At 41.4% G+C, this 26,252-nt stretch overlaps 1 protein-coding gene across 1 annotated transcript in view; it reads left to right on the forward strand.

Moving 5' to 3' along the window:
* ITGA4 (integrin subunit alpha 4) overlaps window positions 1-26,252 on the forward strand; it is a 171,181-nt gene that overhangs the window by 75,786 nt on the left and 69,143 nt on the right. Inside the window, exon 10 of the mRNA XM_044302593.1 lies at window positions 6,170-6,278. Within this exon, the coding sequence (XP_044158528.1) occupies window positions 6,170-6,278 (109 nt within the window). The remainder of the gene's footprint in view (window positions 1-6,169; window positions 6,279-26,252) is intronic.

A 26,252-nucleotide genomic window follows, 5' to 3' on the forward strand; every position in this document is an offset into this window, starting at 1 on the left:
TATTTTTTGGGGATGTTACAAGGCTTAGAAGTTAAGAAGCAAATCTTGAAATTTTTCAGAAATTTTCAAAAACCCAATTTTTAGGGACCAGTTCAGGTCTGAATTCACTTTGCGAGGCTTACATAATAGAAACCACCAAAAAATGACCCCATTGTAGAAACTACACCCCTCAAGGTATTCAAAACTGATTTTACAAACTTTTTTAACCCTTTAGGTGTTCCACAAGAGTTAATTGAAAATAGAGATACAATTTCAAAATTTCACTTTTTTGGCAGATTTTCCATTTTAATATTTTTTTTCCAGTTACAAAACAAAGGTTAACAGCCAAACCAAACTCAATATTTATGGCTCTGATTCTGTAGTTTACGGAAACACCCCATATGTGGTCGTAAACCGCTGTACGGGCACACGGCAGGGCGCAGAAGGAAAGGAATGCCATACGGTTTTTGGAAGGCAGATTTTGCTGGACTGGTTTATTTACACCATGTCCCATTTGAAGCCCCCCTGATGCACCCCTAGAGTAGAAACTCCATAAAAGTGACCCCATCTAAGAAACTACACCCCTCAAGGCATTCAAAATTGATTTTACAAACTTTGTTAACCCTTTAGGTGTTCTATAAGAATTAATGGAAAATAGACATACAATTTAAAAATTTCAAATCTTTGGCAGATTTTCCATTTTAATATTTTTTTTACTTTTACAAAGCAAGGGTTAACAGCCAAATAAAACTCAATATTTATGGCCCTGATTCTGTAGTTTACAGAAACACCCCATATGTGGTCATAAACTACTGTACGGGCACACGGCAGGGCGCAGTAGGAAAGAAATGCCATATGGTTTTTGGAAGGCAGATTTTGCTGGACTGGTTTTTTGACACAATGTCCCATTCGAAACTCCAAAAAAGTGACCTCATTTTAGAAACTACGGGATAGGGTGGCAGTATTGTTGGTACTAGTTTAGGGTACATATGATTTTTGGTTGCTCTATATTACACTTTTTGTGAGGCAAGGTAACAAGAAATAGCTGTTTTGGCACCGTTTTTATTTTATGTTATTTACAACATTCATCTGACAGGTTAGATCATGTAGTATTTTTATAGACCAGGTTGTCACGGATGCAGCGATACCTAATATGTATACTTTTTTATTATTTATGGTATGTAAGTTTTACACAATGATTTTTTTTTTAAACAAAAAAAATCATGTTTTAGTGTTTCCATAGTCTGAGAGCCATAATTTTTTAAAGTTTTGGGGAGATTACCTTGGGTAGGGTATGATTTTTGCGGGATGAAATGACGGTTTTATTGGCACTATTTTGGGGTGCGTGTGACTTTTTGATCACTTGCTATTACACTTTTTGTGATGTAAGGTGACAAAAAATGGTTTATTTAGCACAGTTTTTATTTTACATTTTTTACGGTGTTCATCTGAGGGGTTAGGTCATGTGATATTTTTATAGAGCCGGTCGATACGGACGCGGTGATACCTAATATGTATACTTTTTTTTATTTATGTAAGTTTTACACAATAACAGTTTTTTTTAAACAAAAAAAAATATGTTTTAGTGTCTCCATATTCTGAGCCATATTTTTTTTTATTTTTTGGGCGATTTTCTCAGGTAGGGGCTTATTTTTTGCAGGATGAGGTGACGGTTATATTGGTACTACTTTGGTGGGCAAACGCCTTTTTGATCGCTTGCTGTTGTACTTTTTGTGATGTAAGGTGACAAAAAAATTGTTTATTTAGCACAGCTATTATTTTTTACGGTGTTAATCTGAGGGGTTAGGTCATGTGATATGTTTATAGAGCCGGTCGATACGGACGCGGCGATACCTAATATATATACTTTTTTTCCCTATTTTTTTACGTTTTTGTTTATTTTTACTTGAAACTTTGGGGGGAAAAATGTATTTTTTCAAATTTTTTGAACTTTATTTTTTGTCCCACTTTGGGACTTGAATTTTTGGGGGTCTAATCCCCTTTACAATGCATTCCAATACTTCTGTATTGGAATGCATTGGCTGCATGAGTAATACAGTGTGTATTACTCATACAGCTTCTGGCCTATGAGATCCAGGGGGATCAATGATTTGAGCAGGCACCTTGTTCCGATCACCGCCCGCCGGGCGGCGGTGATCGGAAATACACATGACGTACCGGTACGTGATGTGTCCTTAAGTACCAGGACAACATGCCGTACCGGTACGTCATGTGTCCTGAAGAGGTTAAAGAACTTGAAAGAGGTTGTATACAGTCCTAGGAGACCCCAGAATGTCATACATGACTTTTTAGGGTAACCGGGGCACTGGAATCAGATCAGAATTTAAAATCTATTTGTTGGTCAATTCAACCAAATCAGACCCAAAACAAGCCCCACCTGACCCCAATAAGTAGGCGTTTGAGTGGAGCTGGGACCATTGGCTTTGGGGCTGATGGAAACAGCTGAGTGCTTGTATCTTTGTCAGCCCCATAGATATTGAATGTAGTGGCAGGGCGTGTGCATGACCGCCGGTCAGGACCACTAGTGATCGGTAGGATCTCCATTAATCCTGCATTTACCACCTATTCTTCTTTGCTTGCACACCTGATCGGTTTAATGGTGGCTCTTTATGTTTTGCTGCTCTCACTGTGATAAATTTAGTAAATGAACAGTAATTGTGCAGTAGGATGTGAAGAAATCTTCTAAGTTTATTCCTGCAGAAGTTGTGAGAACATCTTGTATCAAGAGAAGAAGCGCCCTACCATATGGGCATAATATATGCAGTCTCAGTTCCTGGTTACATATTTTCTCCTTTCAGCTTTGATTATTATTTATGCAGCGTGAATACATGGGTGTGATGTGATTGCAGCATTTTCCTGTCGTGTAAGTCAGCACCTGCTCGAGGAGGAGTACTTAGATGTTATATCTTGCCTTTCCACATGGCTGCACCTCGGCTCGGGGACAAGTTTCACATTAACCTTTTTTTGCGTTGTGCTTTGTCATCTTTAAACTGTTTATCAAGACAGACAAGACCCCGCCAATGTCTACCTTGCCAACCTGAAGAATTTTGTATATTTTGCCTTTTTACATGTTTTTGTGGTCATGGGAATATCAAATATGCTTTTATGTGTCTTGGGACTTACAGTTTTTGACTTAAGATTAGAGGTGAGTGAATCGATTCTACATGAATTAAATTCCCCCAAAAATTCAAATTTTTGTGAATCTAAAACTTTAATCGACATAACAACCATTAGTGTTGAGCAAATTGAAGTATCCGAAGTGGACTTCGATCCGAATTTCAGGAAAATCTTCATTTGTCGTGAAGCTAAAATTCCTTGCGCTTCTTGGTAACGAATCAATTTTCCCTGGAATGGCGGTAAAACCAAGGAGGCCTCTTCAAGCACCTAATTGGCGGGGGTCAGACTCAGACCTCTACCCATCATATAATGTAGATAGATTATCAGTATAAAACACTAAAAAACTCCTTCTAATACAGAAGCTGCTGCTACAGACATGCTTCCATTACCCTGGTGTCAAGCATAAAATAATTGTCTCAAAGTTTAAAAACCTTTATGTCTACCATGTAAAGCACCATTTTTACCATCAATATGCGTGTCTGCCCGGCTCAAATAGGACATGTGATTCAGATGGCAAAGAAATACCTTTTGTTCCATTTCTACATACCAAGATCTGAACCTTCATGCAGAATGTCTGCTCTAGTATGAATGCAACATTGTTACTCTTTTCCAGAAATGAAAATGTCCCTGTGATACTTATGAATGGAAATATTTGTTGTTGCTAAGGCTTGAGCTTCCTTTGTGCCTCTTGGTGAATATCTTGAAATGTTCGCAATGAGATAAGATAAAGGAACATCCGTCTAAACAAAGTCTGATAAAATTCAGCCTGCTCGTGGCCACCTTATGTAGGGGTTTGAGTATAGAAGTCTCGTGCCCTGGGCTGTGTTTTAAGGAAATTATAAGCTTTCTCTGCTATTTAGATGTAGATAGTGGAACAGATTTTTTTTTAGCACATTTCTTACTTTCTTCACTTTTAACCCCTTAAATAGATATTACCATCTGAACATTTAAAAGATATCCACAGGATATGATATAAATGTATGATAGGAACATGTTTCCACTTCTGTGACTCGCACCTAGCAATAGGGGTCCCCAAGTCGCCCTCTTTGGCTTTTGTGAATAGATTGGTGACTGCATGTTTGTCTTTCTTCATCTGTATCTATAGAAGTTTGGAAAATACATGGGCAACAAATGCTTGGCTGTTATAAGAACTCACATAGAAATGATTGGCTTGATGGGCACATGTGCAGCCACCTCTCTGTTCATAGCAGCTGCTGGATGGGGGTCCGGGCCCCCTACCTTTTAGGGAGGTAAAATGTAATATGATTTGCTTCATAATAGAATTTTGTTCTGCAGAGATACATTTACTGTATACAATAATGCAAGTCAAAAAAAGCAGCATATAATCCTTTTTATTGTCTATCTGACTTACAAAGCAGGCTTTTAACATAGCCTTGTCTTTAGATCCCAAATTCCCTGCTGATTAATTTCTTAACATATGTTTATAACAGTTAATGCTCCATTTTCCCTTACAGAAGTCTGAATTCTCTGCATAGATATATATTAATAACATAAAATGCTGCCTGCCTGCAGCCACCACTAGAGGGAGCTCAGGATACTGCATACTGTTTTATTATTCCATTCAATATATAGCAGTATGCAGGAAGCTCCCTCTAGTGGTGGCTGCAGGCAGTCAGAATGAAGAAGAATCTTTTAAGTATATGTCCTTTTATAGTTCTGTATGAGAAAATTCTCTCAAAATAGCTCAGTCTGCTATAAAGATAACATAACAGATGTTTGAACTTGATTTTTTTTTTAAATGTTATTCAAAGGTGGACATTCACTTTAAAGCTTTGGACACAATGAGTAGAATATTGACAACCTGTCGTCAGGATAGGGAATCAATATCTAATCGGTGGGATTCTGACCCCCAACACTGCCACTTATCAACTGTTTGAAGAGGATGCAGCACTCCGGTGAGCACTGCAGCCTCATCATAGCTTACCAAGCACAGTCTTAGGGTCCATTCACACGTCCGTTTTTTCTTTCCTGATCTGTTCCGTTTTTTCAGGAACAGATCAGGACCAGATCTGGACCCATTCATTTTCAATGGGTCCTGGAAAAAATCGGACAGCACAATGTGTGCTGTCCGTTTCCGTTGTTCCGTTCCGCATGTCCGTTTAAATATAAAACATGTCCTATTCTTGTCCTGAAAAATCGGATCCTGGTACAATACAAAGTCAATGGATCCGCAAAAAACGGATGACATTCGGATGTCATTCCGTATGTCATCCGTTTTTTGCGGATTCCGTTCCTGGAAACACATAACAAATTATTATTTATTTATTTTTTTTCATTTTTTTTTCAAAGAAATCCAAACAACTTTATTTGATTATTGAAATGTATACATGTTCCCGTTTTTTGCGGATCCGCAAAAAACGGATGACATACGGAAACATTTTCAGGAACAACGGATCCGCAAAAAACAGACCGTTTTTCAGGATGAAAAAAAACAGGACGTGTGAATGGACCCTTATGCATTGTATAATGGATGTGCTTGGTATTACAGCCCAGGCCCAGTCACTTGAATTAGACTGAGCTGCACCAAGGCCATGTGATTGATGAAAGTGACGTCCATGGCCTAGGAAGAGGCCGCAGCTGTCAGACCTCCACTGATCAGATATTGATGACCTATCCTGAGAATGAATCAATATTTTACGACTGGAAAACCCCCATAAGCTGTACATTTACACTTTTCATCATCAATGGGCTAATGTCTTGCTCTCTACAAGTCGTAGAGTAACCTATATATCAGCTCAGGAAAAGAAATAGTTTGAAAGATAAATATCTTCCATGCTGACACATTATGCTACAGTATATCATTGTGTCTAACGGGAAGTCAAAGAACTTGTCTCACAACGAAGGTGTCAGTAGAAATAATTCAACCTTTGGGATCTCTATACAGCAGCTGCCATAGTAGAGGCTTTTTGCTGTCCTGTGTACCTTGTTGAATACCATTAATACTGTAGCACAGATTTCAGATGCTGGATAGCTCATAGTTGTGCTATAAAAGTATAAATTAATATGTAACGTCCATACCTTCCTTTTAAAGGGACAGATGTCAGAACTTGATTATGAACTTTCAGGAAGTGACTTATATGCAGCAAGGTTTGGAGAAGCAATAACCAATCTGGGAGATCTTGACAACGATGGCTATGAAGGTATGATCATTATTTATTTTCAATGAAGAACCAATGTATTTCATTATGTGCAGGAACGGCAGAAGACCACAGTGACCTGTATGTGACGAAAATTTAAAAGGGCTTTCCAAGACTTTTCTACTGATAACCCATCTTCTGGATAGGTCTTCAGTATCTGATCAGTGGTGGTCTCAAAGATCGGGCAAAAAAGTCCTTGTAGTCACTGGAGCCTGTTCAGCTCAGTTTGTTTCGGTTACGTGCTGAACCCGGTCCTTCTGTTATTTTCATTGTTCTGCTCCTCTAACGGGGCAGAACAATGGAAACTACTAGCAATGATCTCAATTCACCCTGAGCCAGGAGACCTCCTCAATGCCACTTCCAAAAAGCACTATTTTATTCTATTGGACAGGAAAAACTTCTGTATATCTGTAAGGTGGGTGGAAAGTATGTCCCGCCTTATGTTAAAACTGTGTGTTATATCTATGGTATACATGTTTTATTTTACTGCGACATATGACACAGGGTGGTGGGTGGCCATTGTGGGGGGTAAACTGGAGCATGGCCCTCTAAGTGTGTAGTGATGGATGATTGGAGAATTTGCCTCATTAATATGGTGCTGCGAGGTGTTGGCTCAGCCTCCATTATTGATGAGGAGAATATAACATCTTGGTATTAGTGGCCAGCAATTGGGTGTTGATGCACTGGCACACTAGGTTGCCCATTTGGGCTGGAACTAGATGATATAAAGGTGAAAAGGCAAGACTTTGGCAATGTGTTAGTAGTAAAGATTCCTTGTCTGTGTGACCTAGAGTAGGGGGAGATGCTAACGAAGGTAGTGGACTGCATGCAGAGAGCCCACCATAACGTCCACCCCACCAGGTTATTGATTGTAAAGTTTGTGCCTCTCAGCGTGTCTGAGAGAAGTTAGGACTTTCTACTGTATTTAACTGAAGCCAAAGTATCCCTGATGTACTGTAGATTATGTTTTCTTAGCCAGAACTTTCGGGGTGCCTCCTCTAGTGCTTTGATGTGTGTGGACCTGACCTTTCACAACTCCATATGAAATTAGATGCTTAGGCCTCTTTCACACAACGATTTTTTGTTTCCGTTTTGCGGGCCGTTTTTTGCGTTCTGTATACGGAAGCATTCATTTCAATGGTTCCGCAAAAAAAAACGGAATGTACTCCGTATGCATTCCATTTCCGTATTTCCATTTTTCTGTTCCGTTGAACGATAGAACATGTCCTATTATTGCCTGCAAATCACGTTCCGTGGCTCCATTCAAGTCAATGGGTCAGCAAAAAAAAACAGAACACATATGGAAATGCATCCGTATGTCTTCCATATCCGTTCCATTTTTTCTGCATTATCTATTGAAAATGTTATGCCCAGCCCAATTTTTTCTATGTAAATACTGTATACTGTATATGCCACACCGAAAAACGGAACGGAACAACGGAACGGAAACAAAAAAAACGGAACAACGGATCCGTGAAAAACGGACCACAAAACACTGAAATAGCCATGCAGTAGTGTGAAAGAGGCCTTACTGAGGCACCATGTTGCTTCATACAAATTCTGCTGTATATGGTCACAAAATTGTCATAGCACTATATAGGCTGGAATTCAGGTAGCACCATTACTGGCACTGCCACTTGAGTAAGAGTAGAGTCTCTTCAAACGTTGCAGTGGGGGTAGGTGGTTTGATTAGAAAAGAACTCAACATTCTCAAGATCAATGCTAAGTTGGAATACTGAAGACAGAAGACCAAATTGCTTTATACTACTGAGTATTGTGACTGTTCATTATGCCATATGCTCAGTATTTGTGTTGCCTGATTGTCAAATGGTACTGTTGGATTCGACTGCAAGTTGGGGAGCTCTCAGACAGGCTATACTGTATTGCTATTTGCCGGGTACGCACATATTGATACATTGACTGACCTGTTATTATACTATGCTCAGATTGTGCCATCAGAGCAAGTTATTGTGCCTCCATACTGTCCATTTTAGAGCTACTCCCTTCTATGCAGGGAGCCTAACAGCCCCTTGGTCATGAGAACCTTGTTGCAAATGTACATTTTGTAACCCTTAATACTTTACCATTAATCAATTGCAAGGTGCAGCTAATTAATAATTAAAGGGGTTGTCTCCTTTCAGCAAATGGCATTTATCATGTAGACAAAGTTAATACAAGACACTCACTAATGTATTGTGATTGTCCATATTGCTTCTTTTTACTGGCAAGACTCACTTTTCCATCACATTATATACTTCTGACTTTCATGGTTATGACCACCCTGCAATCCAGCCTCAGTGGCCGTGCTTGCACAGTACAGGAAAAGGAGCCGGCTTTTCTGAGCTCCTATGATTCTGGCCACCAGAGAGGCCAGCATATTTTCCCATGGTGTGTACCCATGGAAATGAGCCATGTACAGTAGATATAAAAAGTCTACACACCCCTGATAAAATGTCAGGTTTTTGTGATGTAAAAAAAATGAGACAAAGATAAATCATTTCAGAACTTTTTCCACCTTTATTGTGACCTATAAACTGTAAAACTCAATTGAAAAGCAAACTGAAATCTTTTAGGTGGAGGGAAGAAAAAATATAAAAATAAAATAATATGGTTGCATAATGTTGTGCACACCCTTAAAATAATACTTTGTTGAAGCACCTTTTGATTTTATTACAGCACTCAGTCTTTTTGACTTGGCAAGATTTGCCCACTCCTCTATGCAAAAACACTCCAAATCTGTCAGATTGCGAGGGCATCTCCGGTGCACAGCCCTCTTCAGATCACCCCACAGATTTTCAATCGGATTCAGGTCTGGGCTCTGGCTGTGCCATTCCAAAACTTGAATCTTCTTCTGGTGAAGCCATTCCTTTGTTGATTTGGATGTATGCTTTGGGTTGTTGTCATGCTGAAAGATGAAGTTCCTCTTCATGTTCAGCTTTCTATCAGAAGCCTGAAGGTTTTGTGCCAATATTGATTGGTATATAAAGAATACGGGAGATTGTTGTCACACAGCCAGCACTTGCCAGATATTCCTGCAGCTCCTTTAATGTTGCTGTAGGCCTCTTGGTCGCCTCCCAGACCAGTTTTCTTCTCGTCTTTCCATCAATTTTGGAGGGACGTCCAGTTCTTGGTAATGTCACTGTTGTGCCATCTTTTCTCCACTTGATGATGACTGTCTTCACTGTCTTCCATGGTATATCTAATGCCTTGGAAATTCTTTTGTACCCTTCTCCTGACTGATACCTTTTAACAATGAGATCCCTCTGATGCTTTGGAAGCTCTCTGTGGACCATGGCTTTTGCTGTGGGAGGCGACTAAGAACATTTCAGGAAAGACCAACTAGAGCAGCTGGACTTTATTTGGGGTAATCAGAGGCCCTTTAAATGATAGCCGGTGTATGCTGACTCCTATTTAACATGATTTTGAATGTGATTACTTAATTCTGAACACAGCAACATCCCCAGTTATAAGAGGGTGTGCACACTTATGCAACCATATTATTTAAGTATGTTTTGGTTTTCTTCCCACTACCTAAAAGATTTCAGTTTGTTTTTTAATTGAGTGGTACAGTGTATAGGTCACATTAAAGGTGGAAAAAGTTCTGAAATGATTTATCTTTGTCTAATTTTTTACATCACAGAAACCTGACAGTTTAACAGGGGTGTGTAGACTTTTTATATCCACTGTATATGTGATGAAAAAATTAGTTTAGCCAGTAAAGGAAGTGATATGGACAATCACATTACATTAGTAAGGGCCTTGTATTAACTTTCTTTTCATAATAAATGCCATTTGTTGAAGTGACACAACCCCTTTAAAGAGTGGAATTCCTATGAAAGATAAGAATGCAACAAGTGTAATTGTTTACTGTGCTTTGTTACAAGAAAATAATAACTGTGTAAGAGATCATAAAACCCACAAAATGTGGTTACCACGCATTGTACTGAAACTACAGGAGGAGTGACTTGGTCGTGTTGTCTGTTGTGAGAAATGGGTGAGGTGTTTTGTGGGTTTACATTTAGACTTTTCTCATGGTTTTGTTACTTCTTCCTTACAGATCATTTAAATTGATGATGTTAAAAAAATCTGTAAGGGTCTACAGCAATAAGGCTGGGTTCACACTTGATTTTATTGCAGAAACGTATGCAAATTGACAAACTGACATGGGTTTCTTCAAACCGTTCAAAAGACCTTAGTCAACCTGTAAAAAAGCTGATCCTGCGTGAATGATGGTGGCGGTTGAATATCATAGATTAATGCACCTATAATGATCACTTCAAAACCCCTCATATATACAGCAGAAAACTCACGTTTTCTTATTTTTTTCCTGTTTTTAAAGAATTTTAAATATACAAGTAGAACATTACATTGCGTGAATTAGAAAATTACATTGATGGCCATGCACTTAAAACAAATATATATATTATATTCATGGCAAATTCTATTTTTATTGAAAAGCTTTGAAATACAGACTAGCAAATAAAAATCACATAGTCACTAGTGTTGATCGAGCACCAGAGCACAATGGAAGTCAATGGGAGAACCCGAGCATTAAACCAGGCACCCCCTGCTCTAAAGAGGGGAGGCTGTCTGGTTCATAGGAAAAGGTCATAAATTGATGGAAACACCATTAAAATGGTTCAGGAACAGCATGGGGAGGATGTCTGGATGCATCTTGGACTCCCAGGTCGCTGCTGGGAATGATGTTGTCTGAGTAGTAAGCCAATTTTATAGACTGACAATAATACGCACAAAACCGTGTGGATAGGAAAATGACTTAAAATAACATAGAATATAAAAAATATAAAAAATAAATAATCTTGAACTAGGAGGCTGAGGTCAAAGTGGAGTAGGAGGTTGAGGAGGCTGAAGACGTGGCAGTGTAGGTGGAAGCGATGGTGGAGCTAAGACAGTTTATTTTTTTTTTTCATTTATTTATTTATAAATTTGGGAAGGCCCAAAACATTGGATGATGGAAAAGAGAACGCAAAGAGAAAGTGCGCTGGAGTATAACAATGGCTGGGTGCGGCCGGTATATTTGTCTATTCAGCACAAGGTACGGATAAGTCCTGTGGGATCCATGCCTGGTTCATTTTAATGAATGTGAGCTTGTCCACGTTGGCTGTGGACAGGCGGCTGCTCCTGTCTGTGATCACCCCCACCCCCCCTACCCCCTGCTGTGCTAAACACACATTCGGACAATATACAGGCCAGCACCTCCAAGGCATAAAAGGGCAAGCTCAGGCCATGTCTCCAATTTGGAGACCCAGAAGTTGAATGGGGTAGACCCATCAGTCAGTACGTGTAGACGTATGCACTGTTTCATCATGTTGCTGAAATGCTGCCTCCTGCTAAGACGTTCCATATCAGCTGGTGGTGCTGGTTGTTGTGGCGTGCTGACAAAGCTTTTCCACATTTTGTTCATGCTAACCCTGCCTTCTGAGGTGCTGGTGGTGCCCCATCTGCGTTGGAGACTTCTTCCTCCTCCTCTGCCTTCGCCTTGTGCTTACACTGAGCCCCCGCTGTCAGGTGGGAATGCCATCAGCAGAGCATCTACCAGCGTGTGCTTGTACTTGCGCATCTTCCGATCACACTCTAGTGACGGAATTAAGGATGGCACGTTGTCCTTGTAGCGGGGATCCAGCAGGGTGGCCATCCAGTAATCAGTAGTGGTTAGAATGTGGGCAACTCTGCGGTCGTTGCACAAGCACTGCAGCATGTAGTCGCTCATATGTGCCAGGTGATCCAGAGCCAACGAAAAAATGTCCTCTGTGAGAGGTGTATCGTCGGTATCCTCTGTATCTCTCCAGCCAAGCTCCAGTAATGCCCATGAGCTGCTTTGGATGCCACCCTGCTGTGAACACAGTTCCTCCTCATCATCATCCTCTTCATCCTCCAGAACTGTGTCTTGGCTGGACAGTTGTGTACCTGGCCTCCGTTGGTGCAGGAACCCACCCTCCGAGCCACTTGTGAATGACTGGCCTGATAACCGTGGAAATTATCCCTCTTCCTCCTCTTCCTCCTGTGCCACATCCTCTTCCATCATCGCCCGAAGCATTTTTTCAAGGAGACATAGAAGTGGGAATGTAGCACTGAGGACGGCATCATCGGCACTGGCCATGTTGGTGGAGTACTCGAAACAGCGCAACACGGCACACACATCCCACATGAAAGCCCACTCGGTGGTGAAGTGGTGCTGTTCCACAGAGGGACTCACCCTTGCGTGCTGCAGCTGAAATTCCATTATCACCTGCTGCTGCTCGCACAGTCTCTCCAGCATGTGCAAGGTGAAGTTCCACCTTGTGGGTATGTCGCATATGAGAGGGAAGGCCGAAGTTACGCTGCAGCGCAGACAGGCGAGCAGTAGCAGGGTGAGAACGCCGAAAGTGCGCACAGACAGCCCGCACTTTCTGCAGCAGCTCTGAAATATCGGGATAATTTTTCAGAAACCTCTGCACCACCAAATTCAGCTCATGCGCTAGGCAAAGCGTGTGCGTCAAATCGGCTAGGCCCAGAGCTGCTACGAGATTTCGCCTGTTATCGCACACCACCAGGCCTGGCTAGAGCCTCAGTGGCACCAACCACTCATCAGTCTGTTGTTCCATATCCATCCACAGCTCCCGAGCGGTGTGGGGTTTTTCCCCCAAACAGATGAGTTTCAAAACAGCCTGCTGTCGATTCCCCCTGGCTGTGCTGAAGTTGGTGGTGCAGGTGTTACGCTGACCGGATAAGGAGGCGGTAGAGGAGGAAGCAGAGTAGGAGGAGAAGGAAACAGGAGGCAAATAAAAACGTCCTACAATCCCCTGTGGCAGAAGGACACGCACCAAACTGCTATCCGCCTCAGGACCAGCCGCTACTGCATTTACCCAGTGTGCTGTTATCAGTGCTTATGTGGACCTTGCCACAGATGGCGTTGCGCAGTGTACACCTGATTTTGTCCACCACTTGGTTGTGCAGTGCAGGGATGGCTCACCTGGAAAAGTAGTGGCAGCTGGGAACCACGTACTGTGGGACAGCCACCGCCATAAGGCTTTTAAAACTCTCCGTCTCCACCAGACGGAATGACAGCATTTCAAAGGCCAGGAATTTAGAAATAGTGGCATTCAGGGCCAGGGATTGCTGGTGGGTAGGGGGTACTTCCTCTTTCTCTCCAGTGTTTGGGGGATGGACAGCTGACAGTGTGGAGATGCTTGGCGATGGTGGTGGAGATGGTGGTGTATCTGCCACATCCTCTGTTTGCGGGGTGGCAGGTGCCACTGTCACTCCAGAGGGGAAAGAAGAGGCTGAGACTGCAGCAGAAGAGGGAGCAGGAGGAGCCTGAGATCTTTCGTGGTTTTTGAGGTGTGTACTCCACTACAGCTCGTGCTTTGTATTTAGATGCCTGGTCATGCAGGTGGTGCTCAGGTTTAGAACATTTATGCCTCGCTTCAGGCTCCGATTGCACAGCGTGCAAACCATGTCTTGTCATCAGCACATTGTCTGAAGAACTGCCACACCAGGGAACTCCTTGGAGATGGATTTGGTGTGCTCAGTCCCTGGGTGCAGTGGGCAGTAGCAGGCGTACTGGCTAGGGGACGGCCACTCTGCTTTTGCACCCTGCTGCCTCTTTTGCTGTGTGGCTGGGGCTGTGTGACCACCACCTCTTCCTCAGAACTGCACACATCTCTTGCATGACCTTGATTCCATGTGGGGTCTGGGACCTCATCATCCTCCACATTATCTTCCACCCACACTTCACCCCTGCTTCCTTGCCGGTCTGAACACTGCAGAAAGCCACAGTTGGGACCTGTGTTTCGTCATCATCCGAGACGTGCTGCGGTGGTCTTCCCATGTCCACATCCTGAAACATAAGTGGTTGGGCATCAGTGCACTCAATATCTTCCACTTCTGGGGCAGGGCTAGGTGGATGGCCTATGGAAACCCTGCCAGCAGAGTCGTCAAAAAGCATAAGAGACTGTTGCATGGCTTGGGGCTCAGACTGCTTGGCTGATTTGCAAGGAGGTTTATGTGAAAGACAGATGCCCATGGGCTGCAGGTGCCAACTGTGTGGTTTCAGCAGGGGACCGGGTGTGAGACAATGTGAAGGAACTTGTGGGACTGTCAGCCACCCAATCTACTACCGCCTCTACTTGTTCTGGCCTCACCATTCGTACACTGGTATTCGGGCCTACAAAATAACTCTAAACGTCCTGTAGCCTACGTGAACCTGAGGAAGGTGTTTCACTTGGGCGTGTATCTGGCACAAATCGACTACGTCCTCTCTCTGCAACAGGCGCTCCACCAACACCAGCAGCACCACGACCAGGGCCACGTCCCTTATTTGATGCTCTCCTCATTCTTTGAGTTCACCCACTGAACTAATAGACAGATTAACTATATTTATTTTCCTGTCATGTATGCAGTGCAGGTGTACCTCAAACCAAAAATGGGTATATGTCACCCACCAAACTAACACACGGATTAACTATGTTTAATTTATATTAATTTCCCTGTCACGGATGCAGTGCAGGTGTACCTCACACAAAAAATGGGTATATGTCACCCACTGAACTAACAGATTAAGGGTCCATTCACACGTCCGTTTTGGTGTTCCGCATCCGTTCCGATTAAAAACGGAACGTTATGCGGATCCATTCATTTTCAATGGAATCCGCAAATAATCGGACAGCACTCATGGTGCTCTCCGATTCCGTGATTCCGTTCCGTTCCGTGGGTTCCGTTTATTCGGATCCAGGAAACAAATATACCCTGTCCTACTATTTGTCCGATTTTGCGTTCCGTCATGCCATTCTAGTCAATGGATCTGTCAAAAATGCGGAAGACATGCTAAAAGCATCCTCATGTCATCCAGATTTTCGGATCCGCAAAAAACAGGAACGTTTATCTGGAAAGGTAAAAATACTGACGTGTGAATGGACCCTAACTATTATATTTCTGTGTCAGGGGTGCAAAGCTGGTGTAATGCATCCACAAAAAAATTACTATAGGTCACCTACAGAATAAATAGCCAGATGAGATTCCTAACACTCTCCCTCACTTCAGCTGCCTGTTTCCTGTCCCTGCCCTACTCAGAGCTGATCGGCGGTGCTACACGTGATCCAGCTTATATAGAGGTTGGGTCACATGATGCACCGGCCAATCACAGCCATGCCATTACTAAGCATGGCTGTGATGGCTTATAAGTGCCCATAGCTTAAAATCTTGTTGATTTGCTGCCCTGCAGCCTTTCAACGAGCTTTATTAAATGCCCGAACACCGAACTCAAACCCAAACTTTTGCTGCAGAGTTTGGGTTCGGGTCCCGGCACCCGAACTCGCAACGTGCCTAGGCCATGTGACGTCATGTTGGTTCATGGCCTAGCCGTAGCTCAGTAACACTCAACTGAATAGGCACAGCTGAGATACCAAGCACAGCCACTATCAAATGGATGGTAATGTGCTTGGCTCTCACTGGATAGCAGCAGTCTTCTCAAAAAACTGATCCTTGGGGGTCCTGGAAGTTAGACCCCTGACAATCTCATATTGGTGACGTAACCTGAGGATAGGTCATCAATATGATAATCCCAGAAAACCTCTTTAATGCATGGTACTTCACTGTGATGAGCAAGCCCTTCACAGTGAAGCATCGCCTCCGGGCACTTACTGGAGCAGAATCTGTTCATATTCACACTACTCCTGATATTTTTTTTTTTAATCTCCACAAAGGATATTTTTATCCTGGCACTCCCCAGCCCCTACTTTGTGCTGTCAGCAATGTAGCATGATCAAAACTGCTGACTGACTCTCTTTAAAGTCTGCTTATACACAACAATCAGCAGTAATCTAATGCCTTGTATCAGTATTGCCCTGTTTGTTAGTACTTTTCTGTACATCAGTGAAAGGACTTGTTTCTTCTGCCCAAAAGCTTCTCTTTGATATGGTTGACTAATGCAAAGTCACTCATAAAGAAAAAAATAATGGAACTATAAATTTTTATTAGAGCTATATTCAGATATCAAATGAGTAAACATTATCGAATAAAAGGAGATATCAAAATCAGCTAGATGGAAAATAGATACTGAGAAATAGCTGGGGTCAGTATTATCAGATGTACAAACACTATATAGCAATATCACTATATCAGTATGCCACATACCATCAACATGGATTATACCAGTTAGTACAAATCCAAATGGAATTAAAGGGGCTCTGTGGCTTTTCATTACTGATCCGCATCTGATCAGCGTGGATCTTCGGTGTCAGATCAGCTGTTTGAGAAGGGCGCTGGCAGTAGTGCTGCGGCCTTCTCGCTGTTTCACAGTCCCAGTGACTTCACGACTAGTATCACTGGCCTGGGCACGGCTAAGCCTCATTAAAGTGAATGAGGCTTAGAGGCGCCGTCGTGATGTCACTGGGCCTGCAGGAAACGGCAAGAAGGCCACGGTGCTACTGCCAGCGCCACTGCCTTCTGAAACAGCTGATCGGCAGGGGTTTCCGGGTGTCGGACCCCCGCCGGTCAGATGCTGATGATCTATCCATATAATGAAACACTACAGAACTCCTTTAATAAAGGACATGACACCTCAATGCGTGTGTCACCACAAAAGGCTTTGTCAGGAGCTAAGTGAGTTCCATAATTTTTTCTTCATGACCGACTGAGGCATTTATGGGCTCTTGTTTATTTTTAATTGTGATCTTTGTGAGGTTATTGTAGATTGTTTTTGACTAAGGCAAAAGTTAGCACTTCTTGTTCGTATGTCTATGAAGTTTATATAAGTCACACATCATCAAATGTCTATTTTTTTGTAAGTGATGCATTGGGTAATTAACATGTGGGCATCTGACCATATTTCAGCTCCACTCATTTCTGATACTACTTTTGATGTTTTTCAGGCCCACCATAATAAACTTTTCAGCTCCCTTTCGTGTACATTAACTAGAAATTATACCTCAATATAAATTGCATGTTTGTTTAAAAGAGCCAAACATGGGGGATCATGAACACTAAATGCCATCATCTTATGGTATGCTTAAACCCAGATTTAGGTCAACTCTATGCTCCTAAAGGAACACAAACATCAATTTTTTTAGCACATACATCCGGTAGATGAATATTCTAGAAACAGGTGGATGTTTTTCTGGATGTAATTCTTTGAAGTCAATCTATGTATTCTACTTCCCATTGTGGGTCATTAACATCTTCTTCCAGCATGGCAAACAGCCTTACTTCACTTTCTTTATGCTGACCATTCACTATAGCCAGAAAGGGAAGGGAGATGGGTGACTCAATTTGAGTATCACACATTACAGTAATTAAAGAAATACTCTTCTGTGGCAGTCTTTATCTAGACCTATCAAGAGAATAATGAACCTGTTGTACTGTTATCCAAATTCTACACCTACTATTATATTTTCAGATAACATCTTTCCCTCACATCAGCAATAAACTGACAATGGGGTTTTTCTCTCTGTGCTGACTGCTATTTGTGTTGAATTTTCAATGACCTAGTACTGCCAGAATGAAAAAGAAAAATAGCCAAAAAAATTTAATTTAAAATTGTTTCCTATAAATATTTAGTTTTATGAAAATGCCCCTTTCTGACTAGACACAACCTGACTGAAGCCCCTTCCAATAGGCTTCTCCAACACTGTCAGTTAATGGTTTCACCCTGGAAACATCAAAAAATCTAAAGGCTAGTGTAATCTGCCAGACAACTGCTATATAGTGTCTGATATAAAGTGCACACATTTATATGAAAATGTATCGGAATGATGACATTTCTTTGAAGAATAACTGAAATTTGGCTTCCTGAAAATAGTTTTGCTGTGGTTGTTCAAAGCCTACCTGAAACTTCACATTTAAAGGGGCACAGAAAGTTCAGAGTATCACATGCGCATGCCGGGTGTGAGGAAGATCTTAACCCCATCATGTGGCCACTGTTTATTTATTTAACAGCATAGATAACACTGGGGGGGGGGGGTTAAATTGTGCAACCAAAGAGACTGATGGATCCAAGAGATGTCATAGACAGCTTGTCACTTTCTACAGCTGTCATTACAAGTCTACATAAACAAGCACTGACCATATGCTCAGTGCACCTCTATGTAAATATCTGGAGGCGATGGGAAGCATGTGTATTGCAGCTTTAAATTCTATTTAAAATATTGATGATATTGTTTTTAGGCATCAAGAAGGTATAATTTAGCCCAATTAAGATTTAGAACTTTTACCACAGTTTTTATATATTAGGAATAGCTCACCGGGTCATGTGTGTTTTTTGCATTGTTTGTAGCAGATAACTAGTGCAAAGTAGACCGGGAGTAAAGCTATAAGAGAGGTAGATGCACCCAACCTCTCCAATGAAGAAAACAGTGCACATGGTGCGTGGGGTCCTCCTATAAATTTGTCATTGCAGCCAGGAATTATGCATAATATATGCTTATAATATATGCATATTCATAAAGCTGCATTCACGTCTCCCTATTTATCAAGGCTCAAACATATGATTGCTGCAAGCACTGAGTATACAACAATATCAGAATTATGTTACATACATTGCCATTTTCTTACATAGATTCAGCCATGGCCTCAATGTACTGTAATAGAAAAGGTCAAGGCAACAAAGGTCTACCATACTAATACAGTGTTGGACCCCCTTTTGCCTTCAGAACTGCCATAATTCTACGTGGCATTGATTCAACAAGGTGCTGATAGCATTCTTTAGAAATGTTGGCCCATATTGATAGGATAGCATCTTGCAGTTGATGGAGATTTGAGGGATGCACATCCAGGGCACGAAGCTCCCGCTCCACCACATCCCAAAGATGCTCTATTGGGTTGAGATTTGGTGACTGTGGGGGCCATTTTAGTACAGTGAACTTATTGTCATGTTCAAGAAACCATTTTTCCAGTCTTCAACAGTCCCATTTTGGTGAGCTCGTGCAAATTGTAGCCTCTTTTTCCTATTTGTAGTGGAGATGAGTGGTACCCGGTGGGGTCTTCTGCTGTTGTAGCCCATCTGCCTCAAGGTTGTGCGTGTTGTGGCTTCACAAATGCTTTGCTGCATACCTCGGTTGTAACGAGTGGTTATTTCAGTCAACGTTGCTCTTCTATCAGCTTGAATCAGTCGGCCCATTCTCCTCTGACCTCTAGCATAAACAAGGCATTTTCGCCCACAGGACTGCCGCATACTGGATGTTTTTCCCTTTTCACACCATTCTTTGTAAACCCTAGAAATGGTTGTGCTTGAAAATCCTAGTAACTGAGCAGATTGTGAAATACTCAGACCATGCCACGCTCAAAATTGCTTAAATCGCCTTTCTTTCCCATTCTGACATTCAGTTTGGAGTTCAGGAGATTGTCTTGACCAGGACCACAACCCTACATGCATTGAAGCAACTGCCATGTGATTGGTTGACTAGATAATCGCATTAATGAGAAATAGAACAGGTGTTCCTAATAATTCTTTAGGTGAGTGTAGATCTACATTTAGGAACTTTACAAACAATAATGCTCTGATAAATACTTATGTATTAAATTATAATTAAATTATTTTTTGTTGTGTAGCATTGTTTTGTGGTTTTACACTCAGCAATTGTCTTTACGATGCTGCGTCTTTATGTAAAGAGAAAGATTTAAAGGGGTATACTCATCTTCCCTTTTCATACTTACCTTCCTTGAGCGCGACGTTCACTTCCTGGATCCTTCTCCCGGCCGGGCCGGGCCGCGCTTGCGCAGAAGACTGAAGATTTTCTCCCGGCCGCGCAATGTCCTAAACGCGCACGCATGCGCCATGGTGACCTATTCCTGGCCTGTATAGTACAGAGCCGGCTTGTGCGTTCGCGTCTCTGTACTATACTGGCCAGGAAGAAGTCATCATGGCGCATGCGCGGCGGCGTGCGCGTTCAGGACATTGCGCGGCCCGGACCGGGAGAGAATCTTCAGTCTTCTGCGCAAGCGCGGCCCGGCGAGTTTCGGCAGGAGAGGTGGCCGTAACGAGGGGAGACCAAAGACAACATCAGGTAAGAGGGGACTTATTTTCTAAAAAAGGGTGGGAATTGGGTAATAACATGTATTTAGAAAAATTATCACTGTCAAATCATTAACAGATTTAACAGTGATCATTAAGATGAGAATACCCATTTAATAACAGAAAAATAGAAATATATTAGGGAATAGGTGTATATTAAATTTGCTCATATAGAAGCAAGATTATGAAATGACTTTAAGCTGAGTAGTCTAATTGTGAAAACAGTTATGACGTCTAAAGTACTACAATTAATTAGAGTCAGGGCAAGGAGTAGGTGGTCACCTAGAGCATGGGAAGAAGCATTATAAGAGGTATGATCAATAACAATGCTCTGGACTGGTGGGAAAGATGTCAACCATGATCAATGTCCATCACACAACTATCATGCTGTGGGGCATTGTGGGAGCTTATTTTAATCCATATGATTTGGAGAATGCCTTATGTGAAGAAAAAGAAATACATTAGATCTGGCTGTATACAGCGAGGGTTTGCCCTAATTTTATGAGCCTATTAATAGGAATGACTGTTCTCCACTTTTCCTTCCTATGCTTTGCTCAGTTTTGAGGGTTGATTCTATGGTGGAATTTACAGTGTAATCCTATAATTATTTTCTGTGAGTTGGTTATCCTGTACTTAAGACTCGCCATCATGTTCAACTCTCTTGAGTGTTCATTTTTTGCTTGGCACGGGTCACATTGGTTTTGGCTTGGTTTCCGGTTCTTTTTCTTTTATACAGTATGTGTTGATTTGAAGTCATCTGGACTGTCAATTTTTGCATTGTGTAGACCAATGATTGACTTAACGTTTGTTCTGGAACATACAGTTAGGGTCCATTCACACGTCCGTTGTTTCTTTCCTGATCTGTTCCGTTTTTTGCGGAACAGATCTGGACCAGATCTGGACCCATTCATTTTCAATGGGTCCTGAAAAAAAATCAGACATTGTGCTGTCCGATTTTTTTCAGGACCCATTGAAAATGAATGGGTCCAGATCTGGTCCAGATCTGTTCCGCAAAAAACGGAACAGATCAGGAAAGAAACAACGGACGTGTGAATGGACCCTAAGGCTGACACTGTAAAAGGTCAGGAGTTTAAAAAAATGTTTGTAAAGCAGATTCCAATGAGCAAATATATATATGCATAAGCCAGAGGTTTCAAAGATAGAAAAATAAATCAGACTGCTACAATATTCCAAAAAAGAGAAGTTAGGAAATCTAACAGAAATCTTGCACAGTAACATTTTGAAGTAGCGCCAATCACAGCTCTCTTTTCATTTTCTTTTTTCAGTACGTGCACATGATGGGTTAGAGAGTCACTTTCTGGATGCAGTATTGCACTATAAATGTCCCCTATATGAATGTCCATGTCCTCTATGTAATCCTAGGCTTGGATATAATAGTCATAGCCTTTTCATGTAATTTCTTATACAGTATCCAAAAAACAACAACTATTGAAGCTATTGATGATGTGATGTAGTGCGTTAGCTCCAGCATTATTATTTCCTTACCACATCTTTCCTTTCCCAGTTAGGGGGGCACAAAATGTGACAACAGTATTTTTTTCTTTTCAATTTTTTTTTATTAAAGACATAATTAAAACCCTCAGTGGCAGAGGAACAATAAGTGCATGAAACAGACAGAGAAATGTGTCACCAAAAATGTTATCTGCCAGTTAAAACCAGATAGTAACACATCTCCTTTTTTTCTAATCTGTTTTTATTTTCTGATTACATATTTTTAATTCTATTTACTGGACATGATTATGGAGGGCGGCCATCTTGCCTGAGCTGTTCTTAACAGCATTTACACAGCATGCAAAAAATGGCTTTACGGCAGCCACATGGTCCATAGACACAATGGAAAGGAGGAGATCTCATTGACTTCTATGGGAGAGTTTTCTAGGCTGCTCTGTGACCTGTGCAGAAGACATTGTGCAAGGAAAGAATAGATAAGCTCAGACAACCACCTATTGTGAATGGTGGATCCTGCCTTATCTATACACAGAGGTGATACCATTACATGCAGGATTAGAATAACTGATAAGCAGGTACCTGCAGTAAAGTGATCTGTACAGACCAAGAAGTGGCACCAATTATTAGACATAGTGGCCAGTGTGAACACTGCAGGATTTTTTATTTTAGTTTAAATATAAAAAGTGGCATGGAAAATTTAAAATTACATCATCAAAAAATATTAAAAAATATATTAAACATACAAAAGTGATTTAAACAGCAGCTTATTTTCTGATGACACATTCCCTTTGAAGGGAATCTATCAGCTCCAAAACATCCTCCAAATTAGAGTAAGCGGTGTGTAGTGTGATGCCGAGACCAATTATCTCGTTTTTATATTCATACTCACTTGAATTCTGATATTGTGCTCCAACAAAGCAGCTCTACAATGCATTGAGAGGACTACTTTTTGAGTCCTCTCTATTATGTGCAAGCGCTCGGGAGTCCTCTCAATGAATTTTACTGCGGGGAGGGGGTAGGTAAAGGAAGTGAGGGGAAGGGTGAGGGGAGGCCTAAAGTGCGTGTTGTGCAGAAACAAGCCAAGCTAATAGCAATATTGAAAGGTTGGCCGTAATGAGATGGAGGAATAATTTGTTAGTGAATAACCGCTAATGCAAGTTTTAGCAGGTTTTAACAGGTTTTTCAAAATGCTAGCCACGGTGACCAGATTCGCTGAAACTTTAAATAGGAGTGATTGGAAAGGGCAGCTAATTCTTCAACACGATACAGCTGGTCTATTTTAAGTAACCATTGAGAGATGGGAGGGGGGTCAATTTGTGTTTTTTCAGAGGGGTGGAATCAATGGTTTTGCACCCGCTATTAGGAAGGAAATTGAACAGTATTTATCACTGGAACCTAAGAGAAAATATAGCAGTTAGCGCTCAGGCGCATGAACGTATTTTTTGTCCATGTCCGTTCCATTTTTTTGGTGGCCTGTATGTGGATCCATTCACCTCAATGGGGCTGCCAAAAAAATTGAAATGACACTGTGTACATTCTGTATCCGTATATCCGTATCCGCATGTCCATTCCGCAAAAAAATAGAACATGTCTTATTATTGTCCGCATTATGGACAAGGAGAGGACTGTTCTGTTATGGACCGGGTGTTCCATTCCGCAAAATGCGGACCGCAAAACAATAACGGTCGTGTGCATGAGCGCTTAAAGGGAACCTGTCACCGGGATTTTGTGTATAGAGCTGAGGACATGGGTTGCTAGATGGCCGCTAGCACATCCGCAATACCCAGTCCCCATAGCTCTGTGTGCTTTTATTGTGTAAAAAAAATGATTTGATACATATGCAAATTAACCTGAGATGAGTCCTGTACATGAGATAAGTCGGGGACAGGACACATCTCTGGTTAATTTGCATATGTATCAAATCATTTTTTTACACAATAAAAGTACACAGAGCTATGGGGACTGGGTATTACGGATGTGATAACGACCAACTAGCAACCCATGTCCTCAGCTCTATACACAAAATCCTGGTGACAGGTTCCCTGTAAGCAGGATGATAGCAGTTGAAGGGATTGTAGTATGTAGGAGTAAATGGTTTTGATTAGGGATACCATCAGATGTGAAGGTAAATGCCTCTCTTGTATCCACACCTCCAGATTACGTCAGAGACGGATGGGAACCACTTGTGGGTTTTCGCTGAAGTAATATTCCAGCAGGATATAATCTAATATGGGGTTTCTTGAACCCTAATGCAACTGGATGGGCCATGTGACATAAAGTTACTGAGTGAGATATGCAGGTCTCTTTCCCAGAGTGGAGCAAAAGCTCATTTTAATCGAGTGTTTTTCTTCAAAATAAGTTTATATATTTGTGAGAGCAATTTGGCAGGGGGCATGGTTTGAGAAATGAGTGTCTAAACGGAAGTTAAGGGTCTGATTGGTGTTCGGCTTAAGCTACACTAGCGTTAAACGCTCAGCAGGCTGTTCTGGCAGCACGCAGCGGTTTTAGTCCGGCGAATCCCAGCATTATAGTCAATGAAGCCATCTGCTATGTCGGATCCAGAGAGTAGAGTTTTCCTGCCACTGGCTTAGTGAAATGAGTGCTCCGTCTGATAGAATCATATCTATAAGGTCATTTCTCTCTCGTGGATATGGACTTAAAACATAGCAAAGTTACTGTCTGCTGTCACCACTAGAGGGAGCTTATGCATACAGTCTTATCAATGGGTTCAATGTACAACAGTATGCTTTTAGCTCCTATGCTCCCTCTAGTGGTAACTGTTATGGTTGAAATATACTGCATGTCTATGCAGGGGATTTGGAGCTCTGTACCTTCAAACAGAGCTTCATCATTATGGACCTAATGACTAATGTCTTCTGTAATTCTCCAATAGTAATATAGTAATGCTTATATAAATAGAATTGCCAACATTTATGTCTCAATAATGGAATTTTTTTTTTGCTAACGAGAGCAAAAAATATCTAGAAAGTGAAATGAATTTGTGTCCATAGTTTATAGTGACTCAGTGCAGAGCTTCATTTGGCATGAATTTTGACTGTTTTGTACACAAATCCCCTAACTCAGGGATGCCCAGCCTGCGGCCCTCCAGCTGTTGCAAAACTACTATTTCCATCATGCCCGGACAGCCATTTTATTTATATTTTATATATTTATTGATGAATTACATCGAGAAGGAAGTGGAGCTTAGAAGCTGCTGGGAAAGTATAGAAAAACACATTTCATAAATAACATAACTAAATGCAATGATTTCGTGATTTTCAGGAATTGCTAAATGTCTCCGGAAAGCAAGGCGTTGAACAGGCAGAGTAAGCAGAACATCAGCACTTCTCATAATGTAGAACCAAAGGCAATGTAGATGAAGGAAAAGGATACCTTATGTGATGAGGTGGCTCGCCCGGCTGGGGTTGTTGCCTGTGATATCAGTGGTGTTCCTATAGGAAGAATTTCCTTTGTAGATGATACTTAGGAAGCATTTTGAATGCAGTGCTGGTCCATTTCACAAGTGCACCACTATCATCCAGGTGGTGAAAATAATAATGACGGTCACTGCAAAATTTACTGCAAACTATGCATCTGTTTCATTTATATATACAGTATGACCACAAGAAGCTTTGGTTTTTTCCACATTAACAAATTGCTGTAACAATGTCCTTCTCACATATGTAGCTTAGAGGCCAATATATGTGATCTTTGTAAGAATGACACTAGTATATGACAAGTGTGAAACTGTTATAGCAAGCCTGTGGTTTATTAGCTGGCTGGAAGATGTTTCTGCTGGGTTTCCACCACATTGTGGGCTGAATCGCTGGTATACACTTATGAAGAAAAAAAAGGGTGTTTGACATATATTGCAATGTACCTATAGCTTTGTATCCAGGAAATGCATTCTCGAAGATGGTCCATTTGGCATATTTCTTACATATACAGTGGATATAAAAAGTCTACACACCCCTGTTAAAATGTCAGGTTTCTGTGATGTAAAAAAATGAGACAAAGATAAATCATTTCAGAACTTTTTCCACCTTTAATGTGACCTATAAACTGTACCACTCAATTGAAAAACAAACTGAAATCTTTTAGGTGGAGGGCAATCACATTCAAAATCATGGTAAATAGGAGTCAGCATACACCTGCCATCATTTAAAGTACCTCTGATTAACCCCAAATAAAGTTCAGCTGCTCTAGTTGGTCTTTCCTGAAATTTTCTTAGTCGCATCCCACAGCAAAAGCCGTGGTCCACAGAGGGCTTCCAAAGCATCAGAGGGATCTCATTGTTAAAAAGGTATCAGTCAGGAGAAGGGTACAAAGGAATTTCCAAGGCATTAGATATACCATGGAAGACAGTGAAGACAGTCATCATCAAGTGGAGAAAATATGGCACAACAGTGACAAGAACTGGACATCCCTTCAAAATTTATGAAAAGATGAGAAGAAAACTGGTCTGGGAGGTTACCAAGAGGCCTACAGCAACATTAAAG

The sequence above is a fragment of the Bufo gargarizans genome, chromosome 8, assembly GCF_014858855.1.
Source record: "Bufo gargarizans isolate SCDJY-AF-19 chromosome 8, ASM1485885v1, whole genome shotgun sequence".
Lineage (NCBI taxonomy): Eukaryota > Metazoa > Chordata > Amphibia > Anura > Bufonidae > Bufo > Bufo gargarizans.